Source organism: Sminthopsis crassicaudata, chromosome 2 (genome assembly GCF_048593235.1).
Source record: "Sminthopsis crassicaudata isolate SCR6 chromosome 2, ASM4859323v1, whole genome shotgun sequence".
Lineage (NCBI taxonomy): Eukaryota > Metazoa > Chordata > Mammalia > Dasyuromorphia > Dasyuridae > Sminthopsis > Sminthopsis crassicaudata.
This window is the reverse complement of record NC_133618.1, coordinates 245297049-245319159: the sequence shown is the minus strand read 5'-3', so window position 1 is coordinate 245319159 and position 22111 is coordinate 245297049. Positions and strand designations below refer to the sequence as shown.

The window sequence follows — 22111 nt, the reverse complement described above, 5'->3', positions numbered from 1 at the left end:
ACTTCATGTTTTATCTGAAAAACAGAGACTGATTCATACTAAGTCTAAAACTACCTTGGGCTATAAATTAGAATGAAACTAAATTACTGTGACTACATCCTTTCCTTAGAATTCATTCAAAATATGTCTTCGAAAATAGATACTTAAGTGTTAAAGGAATAGGTTCTTAAAGGCTTAATTAAATTAAAACAAATGTTAGCAATTTTCTGAGTATTTGGGTATATATACTAAAATAGCAACTAACTAAAATCAGTGTCCTATTTAAAAGCAAGGCTTTCAAAATGAAATTTACTTGAAATGAATTTATTTTAAGCAAGGTAACTTGATTTTTTAGAAGAATTTGAGACCAGTTTTCTTTAAAGACATTAGAAAAAGTACTTTCAACACTGTGCTATTTTATGTTCAAATAAGCACTTTTTAGCTTCAAGAAACTTCAAAATGGGATGCAAGTAGTCAGTTAATAATATTATTTTCAACTTACTAATTTAGAATTAAAGTTAAAATGTAATGGCAGAGGGGCAGCTAGGTGGTACAGTGGATAGAGTACCAGGTCTGAAGTCAGAAGGACCTGCATTCAAATTTGGTCTCAGATACTTAACACTTCCTAGCTGTGTGACCCTGAACAAGTCACTTAACTCCAATTGCCTCAGCAAAAAAAAAAAAAAAAAAAAAAAAAACAAAAAACTGTAATGGCAGAGCAATGACTCCAGAGAAATGATACTATAGCTATCCAGCTTCTGATAGGTAATAGATTAATATGAAAAATAAGACACATTTATGGAAATTAATTTTGCTCAACTATGATTATTCATTATGAGATTTTAATTTTTGTTGTTAGAATGGGACAAAGGAGAAAGGAATAAATGCTTAATAAAAATGAAATTTAATAAAAATCATAATTCACACGCAAAAATAAAATAGCTATTCTAGTTTTTAATCAGATAGAAAATTATAAACATTTCCATATTTTAAATTAAGGTTTAAATCATATTGCAACCTAAATGTTCTAAAATTTTTTCAATGATTTTTAATGAGATTACAATTCACAAAAATTCAAATGTGCGTATTCAATATATTTCAATGAACATATTAGGTGGAGAGAGTTACTACATTTTAAATGAAAATCACAAGTGATTCCAAAATAGTTAGGAAAGAGAAGTCTTGCTTAGACTCTCTTCTAAAAAGAAGTTAGGGAAAATATATCAAAATATTAAAAATAGAACAGAATATACTCCAGTTCAACTAGGAACTGAAATAGTTTAGTGAGTTGAGACTTCTACGCCCCACTTCTCCATGAGAAAGATTTAGAGGGTAAAAATTTAACAACTAAATAATAAGGGAAAACCCTCCAAAAATACATTTTCAGACACAGGACCTAAGTTTGGAGAGGTCCATCACCAGTTTGGCTGGTGATGAGTTTTTATGAGGCAGGAATTCTCAAAAACCTACTAAGTAAATTGTGATCTCCACCAGCATCCTTTGACAATACCAACTGCCAATTTACACTAATGGCATACAAGCCAATCAACTAAAAGTACAAAGTGTCTGTTCCAAAAGAGAAAAAAGAAACAGCATATGCCACGTGAACCAAAATATCACCATGATTTTGACTATCACCTTCTCTTTAGGACTCTTATTCAGGCAGCCTGGGACCTTGTGCTAAAAAGCCTGAGGAATAGCAGTGTCTACTATCAGTTGGCCCCTAAAGTTGTTCTCCAAGGGAGGAATCCCAAAAGAAACGGATCTGTCAACTCTCTGTGCAGGTGCTATAGCTATCTCTACTCTTATGTCTCTACTACTTAAGACCGAGAAACATTTTGCCCCCCAAATTCTTGGCATATCATTTAAAAAACCAATCCATATAGTTTTGCCAATTAAAATAATACTAAATGAGATTATTTATTCTGCCCTACCATCATCTTAAGGGCAATGAGTTTTTCTAGCTGTCCTTCAGCTGAACTCCATGCTATCTTCCTTATTAGAATGTGAGTTCTAAAAGAACAAGAACCACCTATAATCCCAATATCATAGTGATTGACTTAAGTTTTTTCATTCATTAAAGGTATATAAATTGCTCACAGTATTGAAATCATAGATTAAAGGTAAATCCCCATTTCATAAATACCTAACAAGGATTTTTAAACTGTCAAATGTTTTATATTCTCCAGACATATGTACTTGCTATAGGCATAATAATGGATATGAACTAAGACAAAAGGACTTACAAAAAATCAACTAATCCTAAAAACTATAATATAACTCACATTTATAGTAAGAGTTATGATGGGTAAGTGATCATACCTGACTACATACAATATAAACTACATACAAAATAAACAAATACTAAAAAGGGGTGCTAATAATTAAACAGATCTTTGCATCAATTAATAATTAAAATTATAAAATGTACCCATTATCCTTTTGCCAAAAACAAAATTCATGGAAATGTAAAAAAATGATTTTTGTGGGAAAATATTTTAATAAGGTTTTTCATTTCCTGTTTCTACTGATTTATGGAATATTGTAGATTTGTGAAATCTAAAAATCTCTTCACATTCAAAGTCATTCTGTGTGCCTCATCCTAATAAAAGTCTTTCTCTGGCATCACATAGAATAAGAAGACTATAAAGGCAACTTCACTGATGAATTAAGTTTGTTTCCTAATCTATTTATGGCTTTAGCCAAGAATTAAGACATTTAGACGGGAGAACAATAGATTTCCATGCTTCTTCTCATGTAATAAATCAGAAATAGCCTTTATGAGCCTTTTTTCAATTAGAAAAACTACAATGATGATACTCTAGATGCTGCTATTAAAGTTCTACTCTGTTTTATTGTCACATGAGGAAACCCTGGGATTCTGACAGCAAGGACAGTGATGAACAAGCATTAGATAGTTATTATGTCTATAATCTGAGGACCAGTATAGCTACATCCTAAGAGACCACAGAGTGATTAATTTCTTAATGACAATTTCTTAATTTCTTAATGACAATGCTGATAAATCTTTAGCAAATATCTCTCAAAAATGAATTTATTCAAAAAGTTTATTCTGAATTGTTGACATTTTCTCTATCACTTTTTAAAAGTCTAGCCAAACAAGAAAACAATAAATCAACTTCTGATTTGTAGCATTTTCTGATTTCTGAGGTAGAAATGATAACACTAAAATTTAACTATTAGCTCTGGAATCTGGTATAAGTTGGCTGCAGGATATCTCTGGCACAACTCTCCACAACTATTACACTATTAAGTTATTATTTATGTCAGTGGAGGGAATACCCATGCCAATCACAGGTTCCTGAAGCAGTAAAGAAGATATATCTTTGATGAGTTTCAATGTAAAGGCTGACACATCTTAAATGAATCTATGACTTTAGTGATGATTTTCTCCAAGAGAGAACAACATAATCAAATTAAGTCATTTCATTTCTTGGGATTCTTATATTACCTCATAAATTCTAGGTAGAAGATAGAAAAAGGGTTCCCAACATGCAATTTTTAGCTGAAGTTGGTATTGTCAACTTTTACTAAAAATTTTACATTTTGGACTCTTTATTTTATATCCAGTATACATTTTGAGCTGGTGGAATAATATTAATTTGTTTTGCTTATTTACAAATAGTTACATAGCATATAAAAATGCCAACTTCACCTTGCCATCAATGTGGCTACTTGTCTGAGATATCAAACAATGTTGGGAACTGAAAGAAAATAATCAGGTTATTCTTCTTTTTTCTACTCAGCTGATTCAATACAAGAAGAAGGTACTGGGCATTGTTTTTAAGAATATGAAAGATACATGGTTGCTCCAGAAACATTAAAACAACGACGAACATAACCAGTCTTCAAATGGGTGCTTAGTGTTATTATCCTTCAGACACTGTGATGAAAAAATTGGTTCTTAACTGAGTCCTGGGCATCCCCAAATAAGACAATGCTCCCAGTTAGATTAGCAGGTGTTAATTTTACCTGTATAAGAATTTTTTTTAGAAATTACTATCCCAAGTGCTTTTAAATAATAGGACCTTAAATGTTTGTTGAACTGAAATAAAAATGTTACCATCTTGAAGCTATGATTTGGTAGAACTAAATGATCTAGAATAATACCAGATGACAAATGGGTGGAAAGAGATCAAGGCCCTCTGTGTTTATTATGAGGCTGATTAAGAGAGTAAAAATGGCCCTCCCAATGATAACAATGTTTATATAATGTAAACTATATTCATAATATCTGAACCCAATAATTTATATATATGAGCATAGGATCTCAAAATGACCCAAACCACATACAATTTATGTCAAAGTACAATATAGGTAGCTTTTAAGTTGGAATAGGCCCTGTAAATCTAACTCCCTCATTTAATAAGGAGGTTAAATGAGAGCTAAGGAGGATAAAACTTATTCAAAGTTACACAGACAGTAAATAACACTGCTGGGATTCAATCTCATGATTCCAAATCCAAAGCTTGTTCAAAAGCTTTTTTCTAAAGCTAGCCATTAAAATAAACCACTTCACAGTTAAAGCATTATGCAAATTCTGTTTAGTTGAAGAAATTCAGATCTCATGAGTGCATATTACACAGAGAAACAAGGAGGTAAAGCTGGCCGTAGAATCAGAAAGACCTAGGTTCAAGCTGAACATAGAAGACATATTGGCTATGTCACACTGGACAAATTATTGAACATCTCAGTGACCTAAGAGATATTATGTGTTTCAGAAAAGGTACCAATTTGTATTGGTAAGGGAAATTCCTTTCTTGGAAGTGCCCTGTATCAAAATAGTAACATAATGTATTATATAACTACACATTTTAAAAAAACCTCAAGAAATGTAACCAATGGAAATTCTGGCATAGATTAAATAAAAGCTTTACTTACTGGTGGGAAGTCAAAGTCTATCTGGTTAGCTAAGTTTAAAATGTAGTCAATTCGAAACTGATTCTCTGGATTGGCTAGCTCAACTGGAGGTGCCAAATTTCCCATTGCTGTCACTATTGTCTGAAAAAAGATAAAAACAAACATTTCAGTAAACAATTAGTTAAATAGCAATGTTTGAAATAAAAAAAGGGAAAAGACTGTATATTTACCTCTATAGCTTCTTTAATATTATTTTTGATATCTTGAATTTTCATTTTTTTCTCCCTATAAAAAATAATTGCAATACTTTGTTTTAATCAAAATGAACTGAAAAGAGAAATAAGAGCAAAAGCAATTGAAGAAGACAAGTGTATTGTACAACAATGTTAACCTACATACTCAAGTTATATAAAAATGGTTACTATCAATGAGATTTTGATATAACTTTACTAATTTTTCCTAAGAACATGAAGAACCAGTACAAATTACTAAATAACAAATAAGACAAAAATCAAGGCTACAACACCACACATTGAATTTTTGTTCATTTTTTTTTTTTTTGATAAGTCAGGCTTTGCTTGTTGGAAAGTATACTTTTTATCATAACAACTCATATTAGCATTTCTGAATACATACTAAAAACTGGGATGATTTTTTTGGGGGGAGGTATTTAAATTCTATTGAATTTAGCTTCCCAAAACTTAAGGGGAGAAAACTGGTTTGCTTAAGTGTCAACTATATTATAATTTGGAAGTCACAAATAAGATCATATGGAAAATTATTCATATAATATGGCAAACTATGAAGGAATACGGCACAAAATTAAATTTGTATTTTAGCTCGAACCTTACATGTTTACATAAAGTAGTTTTCAATTTTTCTAAGAGGAGAAAATTGGACTTTAATTAATAATTATTAAGTGTGATAATTATTTACTTCTTTTAAAAGACAAGAATTCTATATTTATAAAATGTTTCCCTCCATTCACAATCTTGTTTTCAGAAAACATACAGAGAATCATAAAAACACAAATAAACCTTTAAATCAAAAAGAAAACAATATAAAATTTTAATATGACTAATTTTGGTCTTAAAGTGAAATTCTGTGTGTATATAGGATAAAGAAATAAGTCATTCTTTCAATTTACATGTGAATCTCATCAGGAAACGGGTTCATTTTTCTACTCGAAACTTTTTCCCCTTGGGGTTGTGAGAATATCTCAAAGGTAAATGGTAAATTTAATTGAATAACCACCAAATATAACTGTATACATAATACCCTGTACTTAAACAATATTGTTTCAAATTCTTCATACAGATGTAAACAAATGATAAAACTGGAGGTTTTTTTTTTAAATAAAATTCCATTCTACCTAAGAAATGGAGAGATAGATAACCATTTAATAATAAGAAAATGATATTTTCCTTGTCATTCTCAAATTTTTACTTTCTTTCATACCTCTTTTTAGCAAAAATCTATTGAGTACCTGTCATATGCATAATATTGTAGGGAATTAATTCATTCAATAAATAGGTATCTTCCTGTTCTTGGGTCTTTCATTAGGTCATATGAAAGGTCCTATCTTTGGGCTATAAAACAAAAATCATAAAAGGCTGTTGCTCTTCATGAATAGGAGTTTTTAGCTATTAAGCTTAAAAGGCCTGACTGAATATAGAATTTTGCAGTGCTAAAAAATCCCAGCGTATGAAATAAGAACTCACTATTTGACAAAAACTGCTGGGAAAATTGGAAAACAGTATGGCAGAAACTAGGCATTGACCAACACCTAACACTTTATATCAAGATGAGGTTGAAATGGGTTCATGATTTAGACATAAAAAGCGATACTAAAACAAATTAGGAGAACAAAGGGTAGTCTACTTCTCAGATCTGTGGAGAAGGAAGAAATTTATGGCCAAGAAAAAAAGAGTATATTATGAAATGCAAAATGAATAATTTTTATTATATTAAATAAAAAGGTTTTATAGAAACAAAACTAATGCAGACAAGATTAGAAGGGAAGTAGAAAACTGAGGGGTGGGGGGATGGAATTTTACATCCAAGGGTTCTGATAAAGGCCTCATTTCTAAAATATAGAGAATGGACAAATTTATAAGAATACAAGCCATTATCAATTGATAAATGGTCAAAGAATATGACAGATAATTTTCAGACAAAGAAAAGCACTTATAGTCATATGAAAAAAAATTCTAAATCTTATTGATCAGAGAAATGCAAATTAAGGCAACTCTGAGATACCACTATATACTTCTCAGATTGGCTAAGATGATAAGAAAAGATAATAATATATGTTGGAGGGGATATGGAAAAACCGGGACACTAATACGTTGTTGGTAGAGTTGTGAATGGATCCAATCTTTCTGGATAGCAATTTGGAACTATGGCCTAAGGGCTATCCCATCATACATACTCTTTGATGCAGCAATGTCTCTACTGGGCCTGTATTCCCAAAGAGATCATAAAAAACGGAAAAGGACAAAATTTATGTTCAATATGCATGTGCAAAAATATATGTTGCAGCCCTTATTGTAGAGGCAAGGAACTGGAAACTGAGTGGATGCCCATCAGCTGGGGAATGGCTGAATAAATTATGGTATATGAATATTATGGAATATTATTGTTCTAGAATAAATGAACAGCAGGCTGATTTCAGAAAGGCCTGAAAAAACTTATATTAACTAAGTAAAGTAAGTAGAACCAAAAGAACATTGTACACAGCAACAATACACAACAATAACAAGATTATGCAATGAACAGTTTTGATGGATGTGACTCTTTTCAACAATGTTAGTAAATCAGACTAATTCTAATAGATGGAGAGAGCCACCTGCATTCAGAAAAAGGATTATGAGGAATAAATGTGGATCACAACATAATATTTTCACCTTTTTTGTTGCTGGCTTGTTTTTTTGTTCTTTCTCATTTCTTCCCCTTTTTGATCTGATTTTTTTGTGCAGCATGATAATTGTAGAAATATATATATATATATATGTATATATATATATATATATATACACACACATATACACACACATAATTACACATGTTTAATACATATTGGATTAAAAGCTGTCTGGGGGAGGTTTGGGGAAGGAAGGGAGAAAAATTTAGAACACAAGATTTTGCAAAGATGTATGTTGAAAACCATCTTTGCATATTTTTTTGAAAATAAAAAAATATGGGGGCAGCTAGGTGGCACAGTGGATAGAGCACTAGCCTTGAATTCAGGAGGACCCGAATTCAAATCTGGTCTCAGACACTTAACACTTCCTAGCTGTGTGATCCTGGGCAAGTCACTTAACCCCAGCCTCAGAAAAAATAAAAAAATAAAATAAATATTATTTTTTAAAAAAAGAAAAAGTATCCCAAAGTACACTTAATTCTACTTAAGTTTTCCACAACCTAAAAGCTAACAAAATTCAAGAACAATCATGTAAATTCCCATTTATTTTAATCCTTTAAACATTATGGAAGCTAAAGATTAATATAAAGGGACATACATTTTTAGAAAACCCGTACTGTTTAATGAAAATATAGTTCATTCAATAGCCAATATGACTTGTTTTTTTAGTTTCAAAGTTCAGGAGAAAAAAATAATTAAAATTTTAATAAGAACTAAGGGAAGAAAAAAAGAACAATTGTGTTTTTATTCATAATATCTCTTCTATTTTTGTTATTTTTACTTTAGACAGGTTAGAAAAAAAAGAATTCAAGCAATCATCTAGACTCTGATCTATGATCATCTTTCCCCATTTTCATTAATCTTTGCCACTTTCCCCCCTTATTCATGGCGATACAATGTTATGAAGAAATAAAAGATTACAGAATGATCCTATTTCAGACACTTACTTAGCTGTGTGACCCTGTGCAAGTCACTTAACCTCTCAGCCTCAATTTCCCCATCTGTAAAATGGGGATAATATTAGCACCTAGTTCACTGGTCATTGAGAAAAATCAAATGAAATAATATCTATGAATGCTTTACAAAGCACACTATATTATTATATTATTAGTCATCTAATAAGAATCTCCTTTTTAAAAAATGAGAAATCATTCCATTCCTGGACTTCAGTACAGGAAATTTAAGTAACTATACAAGTCGTTGTTCTAACAGATAAGAATCTAGTTTTCCTAATACTCTAGCAGTGCTCTTTCCATTGCACTAAAAATTAAATGTAATTTGAGAATATTTCTTTTTTTTTGTCCTAAAAGTTATATTCCTAAGTGCCATTTTAAGAGAAAGAATAAGGAATTAATATAGAGAGTATTTTTGTGAATGTATCAATATCTGTGTGATTGTGAAGGAAGAAAACAGAAATACCGAGTGTTGCTTACATTTAGGATTCCCTCCCATTCCAAACAGTAGGTATGAATCTCTAGTAATCCCATCTCATTGCCCTGAAGATTTCTTTATCTATGTATACAGTGCACAAAATTTGGCAAGCCTGTTCACTGACACTCAACAATTTACTGTACTAAATGCCCTATGTCATCAGTGAAAAGCAGATGAAAGGAAAGCAGAGAGAAGCAATAAAAGCTCAAACTTAAAAACTTAAATATTCCACTTGCCACAAGTCCAATGTGGACAACTAGGAATTATGGACATATTTACAGTCAGTTCTGAATTATGTATTATGATTCTAAAGCATAACTGTAACTCCATGTGTTTTTTTTTTAAACTCTGAAGACACATTCCCACAAAAACAAATATAGTAAATAGAATTTTCAGACTAGCATACAAAACCATGTTAAGAATAAATATATCATCTATATTATATATGAAATGAAAATAGCAACAGTAATTAAACAAGGAAGAAAAGTTAAGGGAAAAAAAGAAAGAAAAATAATCTTAGCATTCCAAATTGGAGAAGGCCAGCAAAAGCAAATCAAACAAGCAGTGTTTGGCTAAGGGCATTTAATTTAGGAGAAGGAAAGGGTCATATGAATCTACCTTGAAAGATTATCTGAAGTGAATGAATTAAGCTATAAGTAGCTGTAGAAAAGAAAGGAAAGAATTTAGCATGTCAGATGAACTGACACACAACGGTAAATCAGATTTCCCATGATGTGACCACCAGGTGGTACCACTAGTCCAGGGTAGCTTGGCTGCTGTATTAACAGCAAGCAGAATATGCATGCCTGCCTGTTTTGTCTATCTCTGTAACTATCTTTTTATTCATCTATCAAAGAAAAAGAGGGTGGGGAGAAGGCAGGATGAAGAACTACAAAGTAACTTTGGAATAAATGAGAAGAGGTAGGAAATAAAAACACTACCCAAGTCAGTGTCAAACTTTTTAAAACTAACTTGTATCCATTAGGCAGTGAAGTGGCACAATGAATAAAGTGCCAGCTGTGGAATTGGGAAGATTCATCAGTTCAAATATGTGTTCAGACATTTACTACTTATTTGACCTTGGGCAAGTAATTTAACCCTTTTTGTCTCAGTTGCCTCATCTATAAAATGAAGTGGAGAAGGAAATGGCAAACCACTCCAGTATTTTGCCAAGAAAATCCCAAATGAAGTTATGGAAAGTTGGAACACAACTGAAAAATGACATATAAATAATACAACAAAATTTATGTCTCTCAAGACTAAAACCAAACAGTAAAATCATGTTATTCTAAATTACCTTATGCTATGAAATCACTCCAGCTATAATCAATAACTCTTTTTAATAATGCTGTCACATTAAGGCTACAGCTTTAATTTAACACAGTATAGTAAAACTACTACAGAGTTTATGGTGAGTAATTAATGTCATATGCTAACATCATATAAAACCCAATGTTATCACAAATTCCTCAGTGGTTTAAGAAACCTTTAATTAACAAATAATTTAGTAATTATTATCATTTTGAAAAATCTGGTCCCTAGTCCTAGTCTCACTGCCACTATGTTCTCACATGACATAATGTTGTAAATATATGAATACATTTTGTAGTCTTTCACCAGACTAAATTTTATAGTAATACTAAAGTACTTAATTGCTCTCTTGACATTCACTTCAGTTTTAAAAATAAAAGATTTCATAAGCATCTTCTATTTACCATAAATGCCTTTTTTTAGCCTCATCTTTCTCCTCTTTAGCTATTCATTTTTCCATATTTCATTAAGAATCACAGAACTTTAGAATTTGAAGGAACTTCAGTAAACACATAAGCAACCCATATGTGAAAAAAAAAAATCACCACAACACATTCAATAAGATACCATCCAACATCAGTGTGAACACTTCAATAAGAACAAATTTATTAGCTCTTAATTTTAAGGTTTTTTTCCTTCAAATTTGTCTTTGTGAAACTTTCACTCAGAGCTGAATATAATAACCCACATGTGATTTAATCAGAGTAGGATAATATAAGAGTATCATCTTCTTATTCTTAGAAATTATATTTTTCTTCAGGCAACCCAAGAACATATTGGTGTTTTGTGCTAGTCACCATAGACTCTTGTGAGAAAGCATGGTGGCACCCTGGATAGAATTCGAGATTTAGAAGAAAACTTGAATTTGAATACTACCTCAGACACTTACTGTGTAATTCTGGGAAATTTATTTAACCTCTCCACACTTTGGTTTCCTGATCCTTAAAATTAAGTTACTATTAGAAAGCAAAATATGAATGCTTATATATCCTAACAGAATTTCATTAAAAAAAAATCCAACAGACTACAAGGAGTCAATAATGCTATATAATAATCAAAGCTAATGCAGTTTTAGGTTGTATCTATGAATAAATATTTAGAAGGGCCTACCATGCACCAGCCAGTGTGCTAGTAGTCTCACAATACAGAAAAAAAAGAAATGATCTCTGTTCTCAAGGACCTTGCATTCTTTTTTTTTTCTTTTTTTTAAATTGAAAACAAAGTCACTTTATTATAAAAATTTTTTTGACAATATATATGCATGAGTAATTTTTAAAATAACATTATCCCTTGTAATCATTTTTCCAAATTTTCCCCTCCTTCCCTCTACTCCCTCCCCTAGATGACAGGCAATCCCATACATTTTACATGTGTTACAGTATAACCTAGATACAATATATGTGTGTAAATCCAATTTTCTTGTTGCACGTTAAATATTAGATTCCGAAGGTATAAGTAACCTGGGTAGATAGACAGTAGTGCTAACAATTTACATTCACTTCCCAGTGTTCCTTCTCTGGGTATAGTTGTTTCTGTCCATCACTGATCAACTGGAAGTGAGTTGGATCTTCTTTATGTTGAAGATATCCACTTCCATCAGAATACCTCTTCATACAGCATTGAAGTGTACAGCGATCTTCTGGTTCTATTCATTTCACTCAGCATCAGTTGATATAAGTCTTTCCAAACCTCTCTGTATTCGTCCTGCTGGTCATTTCTTACAGAGCAGTAATATTCCATAACCTTCATATACCATAATTTATCCAACCATTCTCCAATTGATGGACATCCATTCATCTTCCAGTTTCTAGCCACTAGGAAAAGAGCTGCCACAAACATTTTGGCACATACCGGACTTTGCATTCTAACTGGAATCAACATGAACATGTACGGATATACAGTAAGCACATACAAAACAAAAATAAATATGTGAGGAGGAGAATTAAGGCAGTAGCAGTTGGGAGATTCAGGGGGAAAAAAAGTTCCATGAATAAGATCACTTGAGCTGGGTCTTGGGAAAAATAGGCATTTTAAGAGACTGCAAGTAAGAAAAGTGAACATTATAAATATGAGGAAAGATATAGTGTTTTGTGTGTAAAATAACAAGAAGACCTTGGGGTTTGGAGTAATATGTAAGACGTCTGGAAAAATGAGATGTGGCTAGGTTGGGAAGAACTTTAAATGTCAAATAGAAGAAAGCATATTTAATTCTGAGGGTAAGGAATAGTACTGGAGCTTATTGACAAAGAGGTGACATAATCCTGTACTATAGAAAAACCACACAGGCAATTAAGCAGCAAATGGGATGGAATGGGGAGATACTTAAGATAGGGAGATCAGTTAGGAAGATATTGCAATATTTTAATTCAGAGGTGATATGGGCTTGAAGTTAGGTGTGGGCTGTCTTAGAATAGAGGAGAGAAATGTTATGGAGGTATTAATTATTTGATATTGATTGGATATATGTTGGGCTTAGGATGAGAGTAGGATGATGAACCTCTTTTGGTTATATTTAGTATGGGATTTCTATGTGAATATTTGAAGTGCACCCTGAAAAGGAACAAAGTATTCAGAATTAGGGAACTGAAAGTCCTGTCTTTTGCCCTAATCAGACCTGAATTATATTTAGTTCTAGGGACCACATTACATAAAAAGCAATGTTATGTTGGCAGCAATCACAGAAGGGCTACCAATACAGTGAAAGGCTTAGACATTATTCCATAAAGTTCAGATAAAATAAAAGTGATAAGATTTTAACCTGGAGAAGAAAGTTGGGAGGAATACAAAGCCTTTTCTTCATCTTCCTCCTACCTTTCAAGTTCTTTTCATCTCTCCTGGCATGATAAGGACAAGATCAATGGTCACTTCTCCATGCTAACAGTGAGTTTTTCTATAATAGTGATCTTTGAGCAAAGTCTGGGTACATTATAAAGTTGATCTTTATTTAGCTTTATTCAGGTAGAGAATCAGAGATTTCATGAATCCATTTAGATTCACAAAGAAAAAGATATTTGGGGTAGCTGATTATATATATGTATGTGTGTATGTATATATATATCTATATATATTACTGCTTCTCTAATATGAAAAAAAAATACCAGCCTATCTTATGTAATAGAATACCAAAAATCCTAAAGTATATAAGTGATACTCTCACCTCCAGAGGAATTTTATTTAGATGTCAATATTGTATTCAGTTAAAAATAAGTTTCGTTTACACTCCTCAATTTTGGTCTGGCAAAATGTATGTGTAATACTATTTCTCCATTAAGTGCTTTATATTCTGAGTCACAACTACTAGTAACTATTATAATACATCATTTAAATTTCAGTATTTCCTTACCTATATGTAATTTTAGAAAAGAGAACAGATAGGAAACTTTTTCAGTGGAGTGATGAAATAAATCCCTGCACTAAGGTTGTCAGTGGCAACAGAAAGGAAAAAAGAGATATAAGAGATAGTATAAAGAAAAAAATTACAAGAAGTAGATTGTCTTGTCAATGTGGGAGATAAGGGTGAGAAATGATCAAAGTTGACTTAGCTTTCAAGGCTAGGTTAGTTACATCATTCTGTTGAAACAGAAAGATAGTACCCTTACTAGAAATAGAAAGGTCAATAATAAGGCTCTGTTGAGAGGAAAGTAATTCAATTTAAAATATATTCAGTTTGAAGCAATGGAAGAACATACAACTGAAAATGTTATAGAGTTCTGGGAAATCCTAAAGGTTTGGAAATGCATCTCCAAACATGAGGAGAAAGCAAGGAGAATATCTGAAATCTCCTAAAGACAAACTAAGGGGGGAAGCCTAAATTTGATTTCATTAGGTGACAGGAGAAGGAGAATCAATAAGAGATTGTTACTGGTAGAAAGAGGGATGGGAGAACAATTATAATGTAATCATAAAAGTCAAAGCAGTTGAATTTTTTTCCTTAATATCAAGTAAAAGGAACATTTTTATATATACTGTGTAATGGAAAAAAATTATATCCCAGACTCTTTTAGAACTTCCTTTTCTTTTAAAAAATATATTATAATTTCTCTTCCATTTGATTATATTGCCTTTGGTGCTGTCTTGTTTTTTCTGTGCATTTTAAAAAAAATTCCAGTTTTCCATCTTCCCACTCCCCTATACTTTCTTTCTTCCTGTTTTTCTATGTCCCTACTTTCTATTTACAACCTTCAAAAAAAAAAAAAAAGAAATTAAGAAAAAAAGGACAAAATCCTTATAATAAATATGCATATTCAATTAAAGCAAAATCCCACATTCATCATATTAAAAGATACATGTCTTATTCTGCATTCAAGTCAAAAATACCAAAGGAAAAAAGAGTCAAGAAGGCATTTTAAGAAAAGTTAACAGAAACTGGTAATATTTCTTTTTCTATTAGCTAGCACACAATTGGCCTTTCCCCTAAGCATCTTTCATATACAAATCATATGAAATTCATGAAATAATTACCATGTTGATTCTGATTCTATTAGTACTGATTCCTAGGCAGTTCAAATTCCAAATATGTTTTGGATTGTTACTATCATCATAAAATTAAATTTCATCTGTTTTCATACTGAATCAGGAATCCTATATCTCTCTAAGTTTCACTTATACTTTACTTTTGATGAGATTAAATACTGCTTTAATAGAGATGGATAAACTATTACACATTTAGCAACTTCAGAATTTACCCAACATTTTCATCAGATCAGTTTTGATGTTTTCAAATGTTCTGATCCAGGTGAGCAAATGTGACGCATCCATATACACCAAATATCTGAAAATTGCCCATTCTTTTTGCTCCATTGTTGTTAACTGTGTTTGTTGGCTCAACTTACCCTCCAGATTGGCAATAAATTATTCCCTCTCAGAGAATCACTCTAATCTATTGACTGTAATCCTTCCGGTAGTTATTTTGCTTTGGAGATGCTGCTTTTGTTGAATGAGAATATTTAGCTTGGAAAGGATAAGTCTAAAACCAACATTTTGTGCCACACATTACTTTTGTCACTCTCACATCCTGTCTCTTCTTACAATTATGGAGTATATTAAATGCCAATATTTGCTGTGAGGGTATATCCATGAAATTTTATTGTGTTTAGGTAAATATAAGACAGCATTGGTGATGAGATCATACAAGTCTTCAATAGTAAATAACTACTGCTATTGCTGTTTCTACTCCATTCTTCCCAAGTACTCCTTGCCATGTCTGGTAGTCTGAGCCTATTCTTGCATTAAAATAAAGCAGAATTATAAGTTTGTCCTCTTTTGGCACTCTGATGAGGGTCTCCAAGTCTTCATAAAATTTTTCTTTGATCTCATCAAGGTGAGAACATAAGCACTGATGTTAATAGAATAGTATTTTCCTGCAAGTGACAATCACATTGTTATGAGCCTGTCATTCAATCTTCTTGGTAGATACATAAACTTGTTGACTAGATTAGTTTTCTCTTCCCCCTCCTAAATTTATTTTATTTGAAGAAACAGAATAAGAAAAAAAGAAAAACAGAAAAGAAATACAAAACAAAATGAAACAAAGGAAAAGACAACATTATCATGTGTCCAGCAGAACATCATGGAGGATTCAAAATATATAACAAATAACAATTTAAGAAAAAAAAAATATATATATATATATATTAGAAGAAATTATATTCATGAGTTGTCCATTTTTTCTTTACTTCCTAGTAAATTGTTCTTTTTGTTCTCTGCTGTACACCTTTTAAACTTTATTTTCCCCTGCTTTTTTACCCTCCCTGTCCCTAGGCAGACCATAGTTAAGAAATGATATATTGATATATACATATGTAGATACACACACACACACACACACACACATTTCCCTTTCATCCACTCCACCACCCTCAAGCTAGCTACAGTTAAGATACATTTATGTATACATATATAAATATACATACATACATACACACGTACTCTTACACACATCTCACATACACATGTCTTTCCTATCCCTGCTGACTCATTAAATTCTGCTTTATAACTTGGCTTATAATTACTTAACATCCCTCCATCGACGGATCTCTCCCTTGTCATCTTCCCTCACCCTTTGCTTCCCCATCCACCTATCCATCCCCTTCCCTTATTTCTTTATAGATTTTGGAGGGTGTTTTACCCTTAATGGTATATATGTAATGTTGTTTATTGAACCCATTCCTAATGTAAGTACAAGTCCTCCCCCCCCCATGCCTCTGTGTCTATTCTTTCTCTATATCTCATTAGTGTGACTCAATTACAATTTTTATCTTTATTGACAATCTTTCTTTTGAGCTTAGCCCATTAGTTGATGTAAATCTTAAACATAAAATATACATTTCCACGTAAAAAAACCAATTTATACATGCTGAATTCCTTAAAATTGATCTTTGACATTGGCTCTTATATGTTAAATTTTCTTTTAAGTTCAGGTTTGCTTGATAGAAAGTCCTGAAAATCTGCAAGTTTATTAGATGTCTTTTTTCACTTTCAAAAGTATAGATAATTTTTCTGGATATGATATTTTTGGCTGTAGACCTAGTTCTTTTGCTTGTCTGTAGATATGATTCCAAGACCGATCTTTTATTGTAGCTGCTGCTAAACTTGTACAATTCTAATTGTAGCTCTAGTGTATTTGAATTGTTTTTTTCTTGTCTCTTGCAAAATTTTCTCTTGATCTAGGGGTTTTGAAATCTGGCAATAATATTTCTATGTGTTTTCCACAAAGGATCTCATTGAGGTGGTGACTGGTGAATTTTTTTTTTCTTTCCTATTTCTACTTTCCCCTCATGTTCCATCACTCCAGGATAATTTTCTAGGATTGTTTACTGCATTATTGTGTCAAGATTCTCTTTTTTTAGTCGCAACTTTCTGGTAGTCCATTTATTCTTATTTTTTCTCTTCTTGATCTGTTCTACAGATATGTTTTTCTTATTATATATTTCACATTCTGTAATATTTTCTTATTCTTTATAATTTGTTTTGTTATTTCTTGGTCTCTCATAGCTTCATAGACTTCTTACTCAATTCCAATTTTCAAAGAGTTATTTTCATCTTTGAGACTCTGTATCTCCTTTTCTAATTACTTAACTTTTTTCATAATTTTTTTGGATGATTTAAAATTTTTTCTCCAATGTCTTTCATTTGGGTTTTGAATTCATTCTTTCTTTCTTTCTTTTTTTTTTTTTATGTTACTCTGAGAAGCTTTTTTTTTTTAAACTAAAGTTCCTTCTCTAAAGATGAATCCCAGTTCCATAATATGTTTCAATGGTTGGGTTCTTTCTTCTTTGCTGGTTCACTTTTTTTTTTTTTTTTTAAATAAGAGGTATTAGTATAAGCATCTCTAATTGTGGAGTGAGGTGATGGTGCCTCAAGCTTCCCTTCAGCTCTCCATTCTGACAAGGAATCCTAATCAAAGAGCTCTACCTTCCTGCAAGTGTCCATAGCCACCAGTGCTTTTGCCCAGCTGTTTCTACACTCACCAGGTGATGGTTTCTTCTCTCCCACAGCCTCATCTCAGCAGTACAACTGAGCTTGGTGTTCTTAATCAGCTGAGGTTCACTCTATCTTCCTAGATTCAAACCCCCACTCCACAAACAGTCCAGGAGGCGAAAATTCCTATGGCTCCTGCTGAGGCTCCAACCACAATTAGATAGCTTGAGGGATGCCCACTTGCTGTTTTGTGGAGCTGGTGCAGAGTATTTGCATTTCAGACCCTGATCTGGGGTCTTTCTTCAGATCTTATGAGTTAGGAGAACCCTTGTTCTGCCCCAAGTCTTCTTGATTTTCACTAGTCTATGTTCACCCTGAGATGCAAATTTGTTCTATTTGTGGAGAAAACCTGGAGAGCTTAAAATTTACTTATCTACTCTACCATCTTCCCAGAATCCTCCCTGACTAGATTAGTTTTGATTGTAAAACCTACACTAGCTTTATGGCCTTCCCCTTCACTGCAACCATTCCAGAAAAAAAAAAAAAAAAAAAAGTGTATCCAGTTCCTATTTCATTAAATTGCCTTTCATTTGCCAATCTTGTTTTGCTTAGGGCTGCTATTTGGATGCAATAAGCTGCTGAGTTCTCTTGCAACAAGAGCCATGTCTTTAAGGTCTACTGGAATATGTGTTGTCTATAAGTGTACAGGTTTTCCACATATCATACTCATCTACCATGAGTAGAATCATCTTTGTTGAAGTTTTTGTAAATTTTTCTGTTTAAACTTCAGGGTGGGATCCTCATCTGCTGCAGCAATCAGGTCAGGGTTGAATAAGCAGACAATTTGTAGGGTATCTTTTCTAGCCCCTTCCTCACAGCAGGAAGTAAACAGTGTACTTTTAAAAGGCTACTCAGATACCCAGGGAGCTGCCTCCAACTCTATGGCCTGGACAGCCTGTGTACAAAGTTGTACAGCTCCCAGAATTTTCACACTTGCTGCTTCATCACTTGTGTGTCACTACAGGATACTGATAGGTAGAAATGGTAAAATAGTATGGGTAAAGGCTTTGGATTTGTGTAAAAATTGGTTTTAAATGAGGCAAAGTCGCATTAATTCAGTCTCACTCTCTCTCATTACTATCCCTATCCAATGGTAGGACAGAATCAAGATGATTGGTGATGGCTGAAGATGCAGAGGATGACCTTGGCATCTTTGATGTCTGACCAAGCTCTAAGCACTCCAGAGTGCTTTCCTTCATGGCTATTGGAGCAAGTTGTTCTCATTCTCCCATTCTACAAGGGGAAGCCTTTACGTGCTTGGGGTATGTACCCCCCCAACTCACCAATGGATTTGAGACCCCTTGGTTACCCTCAAACTGGTTTAGTACATAAATCAAGAGTTTATAAGGTTGTGAGCAGTGTGCTTGATATAACTTCTTGGAAGTTATAGAGTTAAGTGGGTTAGGTAGACACCAAAAAACTTTTAGAAAATGATGTTTATGTTTCAGGAGCACTCTTTGAGGTCAGTATGAATTTCCTCAATTCCCTGTTAAACCTCTTGATGCATTTAGTCACCTTGCTTCAAAATAAAAAAGATGGTCCTTCTTTCTTGCCTAATCTAATCCTCCTCCCTGAACCCTCAATGCACTCCCACTGCATGTTCTCTTGAAGCTACACCATGACTCTCTTACATACCTTCAGTCTAATATGAAAGAACAGCTGTTTACAAAATGGCAAAAAATTTAACTTCATATCCTGTCACATAACTTTTAGAAAGCCACAATCTATCTAGTATAAAATAAGAGCACTGGACTAAATGTCAAACTTTCTTCTTGCTTTAAATCCTGTTTTAAAGGTGATGAATCTAAGGATTAGAGAGGTTAATTGGCCACAATTATACAACTATTAAATGACTCCTGACAATCAAAGCTGAATAAAGTTGGACTCTTTTGACTCTAAGACCAGGGCAGTTTTAGACTATGGTAAAGTAGAAAGAGCACTGGATTTGAAGTCAGAAGAATTTTAATTTCTAATTCTAACTCTGACACTAGATTGATGAATGTGGACAAGTTATTTAATTTAATTCTCAATTCCCTTATCTGTAAAATATGTTTGCCTTTGTAAGTTTTGCCCTTATCATTATGACGGGAGAGAGGTCTTCAAGTAAAAAGTACCATGACTACTTGTCAGGTATGTTTGTAGAGAAAATTCCTGTTATGTACATGTTAGACTTGATGACCTTTGAAAACCTTTCTAACTTTACATTCTATGATTTTGTGATCAAAGCACTAACAAAAGTCTGAGCTTCTCTTCTTCCCAAATGCTACACGGAGGCTAGGTCTCTAGACTGATATCCTCAAACTGAATCTATAACTGCATTTACAGAGTTAATTGTGCTGGAAAGATGGAGAGTGAAGCACTTGAGATTTCAAAAACAGAGCAATGGATGGATTTCTGGAGAATCTCCTTAATTGAGTATTTTCTCCTATATATTTGTATTTGTATTTGCTTCGTGTGTTTCTCGGAAAAGTAATCAATCCACTGGGCTGGTGTGGTATTTGGGACATAGAAACAGAGTAGATAAAAGAGGAAAGGAACATCAACCATATTACAAAGTCAATAACTAGATTTTTAATTATTCCACTTTAATTCAGTTCAATTTATTGAGGCAGGTAGGGGTATAATCAACAGAGTGCTGGCCCTGGAGTCAGAAAGTTCAAATTTGGCCTCAGAAATTTGCTAGCTGTATGGCCCTGGATAAATCATTTAACCATGTTTGCCTCAATTTCCTCTTTTGTAAAATGAATTGGTAAAGAAAATGGCAAACCACTCCAGTATATTTGCCAAGAAATTCCTAAATGGGGCCATACATGACTGAAATCGCAGTGTGACAAAATTTCTCAGTCACTAACTGGAGAGGCAAACACACAAAAAAGTAAAGAATCCTTACCCTTTAGAAGTATACATTTTATGGGGAGAAAAAACTACATCTATAACAAGATCTAAACCTCTTCTTATTCACTTACGCAGGCCACCGTTAGGTATTGAATGACCCTATTAGTACTTAGAATAGACTTCTTGCCATCTCTATCTCCTTAGGACTCTTCTTTTCATACTCAACTCAGCTACCATCTTTTCCATGAAACTTTCCCTTCCCCTTGTCATAGAGGGAAAGTGATTTCTTTCTTCTCAAACTTCTTGTAGCATTTGCTGTGATCTCCTATTTGCAATTATTATACTCTCCTTTGTATCTGACTTATTTGCCTTTTCTTCTCTAATAAATATTTTCTTGAAAGCAAACACCCATGAACATACTTCTCAAAATGTTGAAAGAATCATGGAACAACTTGCATGAATGTACAAAAGAGAAATGATTGCAGTGAATCCTGAAATGATTTCAGGAACAACTCATAAAAATCACATTTTAGAAAGATTAAAATGCTGAATCCGTAGTATTTAGCAAATAGAAGATGAGTATTTGAAAACTTTGACAATTTAGTATGAACTGTCTATAATACTATTCACTAAGTACATGTTTTGGCCATGCAATGCAGTAAAAAATATCTTTTATATTCCTATTCTCTATAACATTTTACCAGGACTTTATTTAAAAAAGTAATATGCTGCTTAGGGACTAGATCTGAGATTTCACTGAGATTTTCAATTTAGGAAATTCCTGGGTGAAGAAACTACCTTTACCAATGATTAGTATGTTCTCTAAAATTTACAATATTACAGTTGCCTAGAGCACTGAAAGGTTTGCCTAGAATCATAAAATAAACATACAGAAATAAGTAAAAGCTCCTAACAGGTTTCAAATTCATACTCTGATTCACTGCTGACAAAATTCTAAAACAGACTTTTAAAGTTTGTGAGCAGTTATAAAACATCAAATTCAGAAAATTGTGAGTAGAATTAACTGATATAGAGTATAGTAAATAAAATGAAAAGAACAACTTACAACAGTATAAGGAAAAACAATTTTGAAGGATGTAAAAACTGTTCAATGCAATGAACTATATCTTCAAAGAATCTATAGAGAAGCAAGTTAGCTTATTTCCTGGCAGAGGTGATAGACATAATGTATATAGACATAAATTTCTGGACATACCATTGCATGAATTTGTTTTGCCTATGATAATTTGTTATTTTTAAAATTAATTTTAT

The 22111-nt window shown here is 32.6% G+C and overlaps 1 protein-coding gene across 5 annotated transcripts in view; it reads right to left on the bottom strand.

Annotated features, from left to right (window-relative positions):
- The window catches only part of GNAS (GNAS complex locus), a 286023-nt gene that overhangs the window by 82066 nt on the left and 181846 nt on the right, over positions 1–22111 (bottom strand). For all 5 annotated transcript variants that reach the window (XM_074288704.1, XM_074288701.1, XM_074288703.1 and 2 more), the window contains exons 3-4: positions 5091–5145; positions 4882–5001 (exon numbers count right to left, since the gene is read on the bottom strand). In XM_074288704.1, the coding sequence (XP_074144805.1) occupies positions 4882–5001; positions 5091–5145 (175 nt within the window). The remainder of the gene's footprint in view (positions 1–4881; positions 5002–5090; positions 5146–22111) is intronic.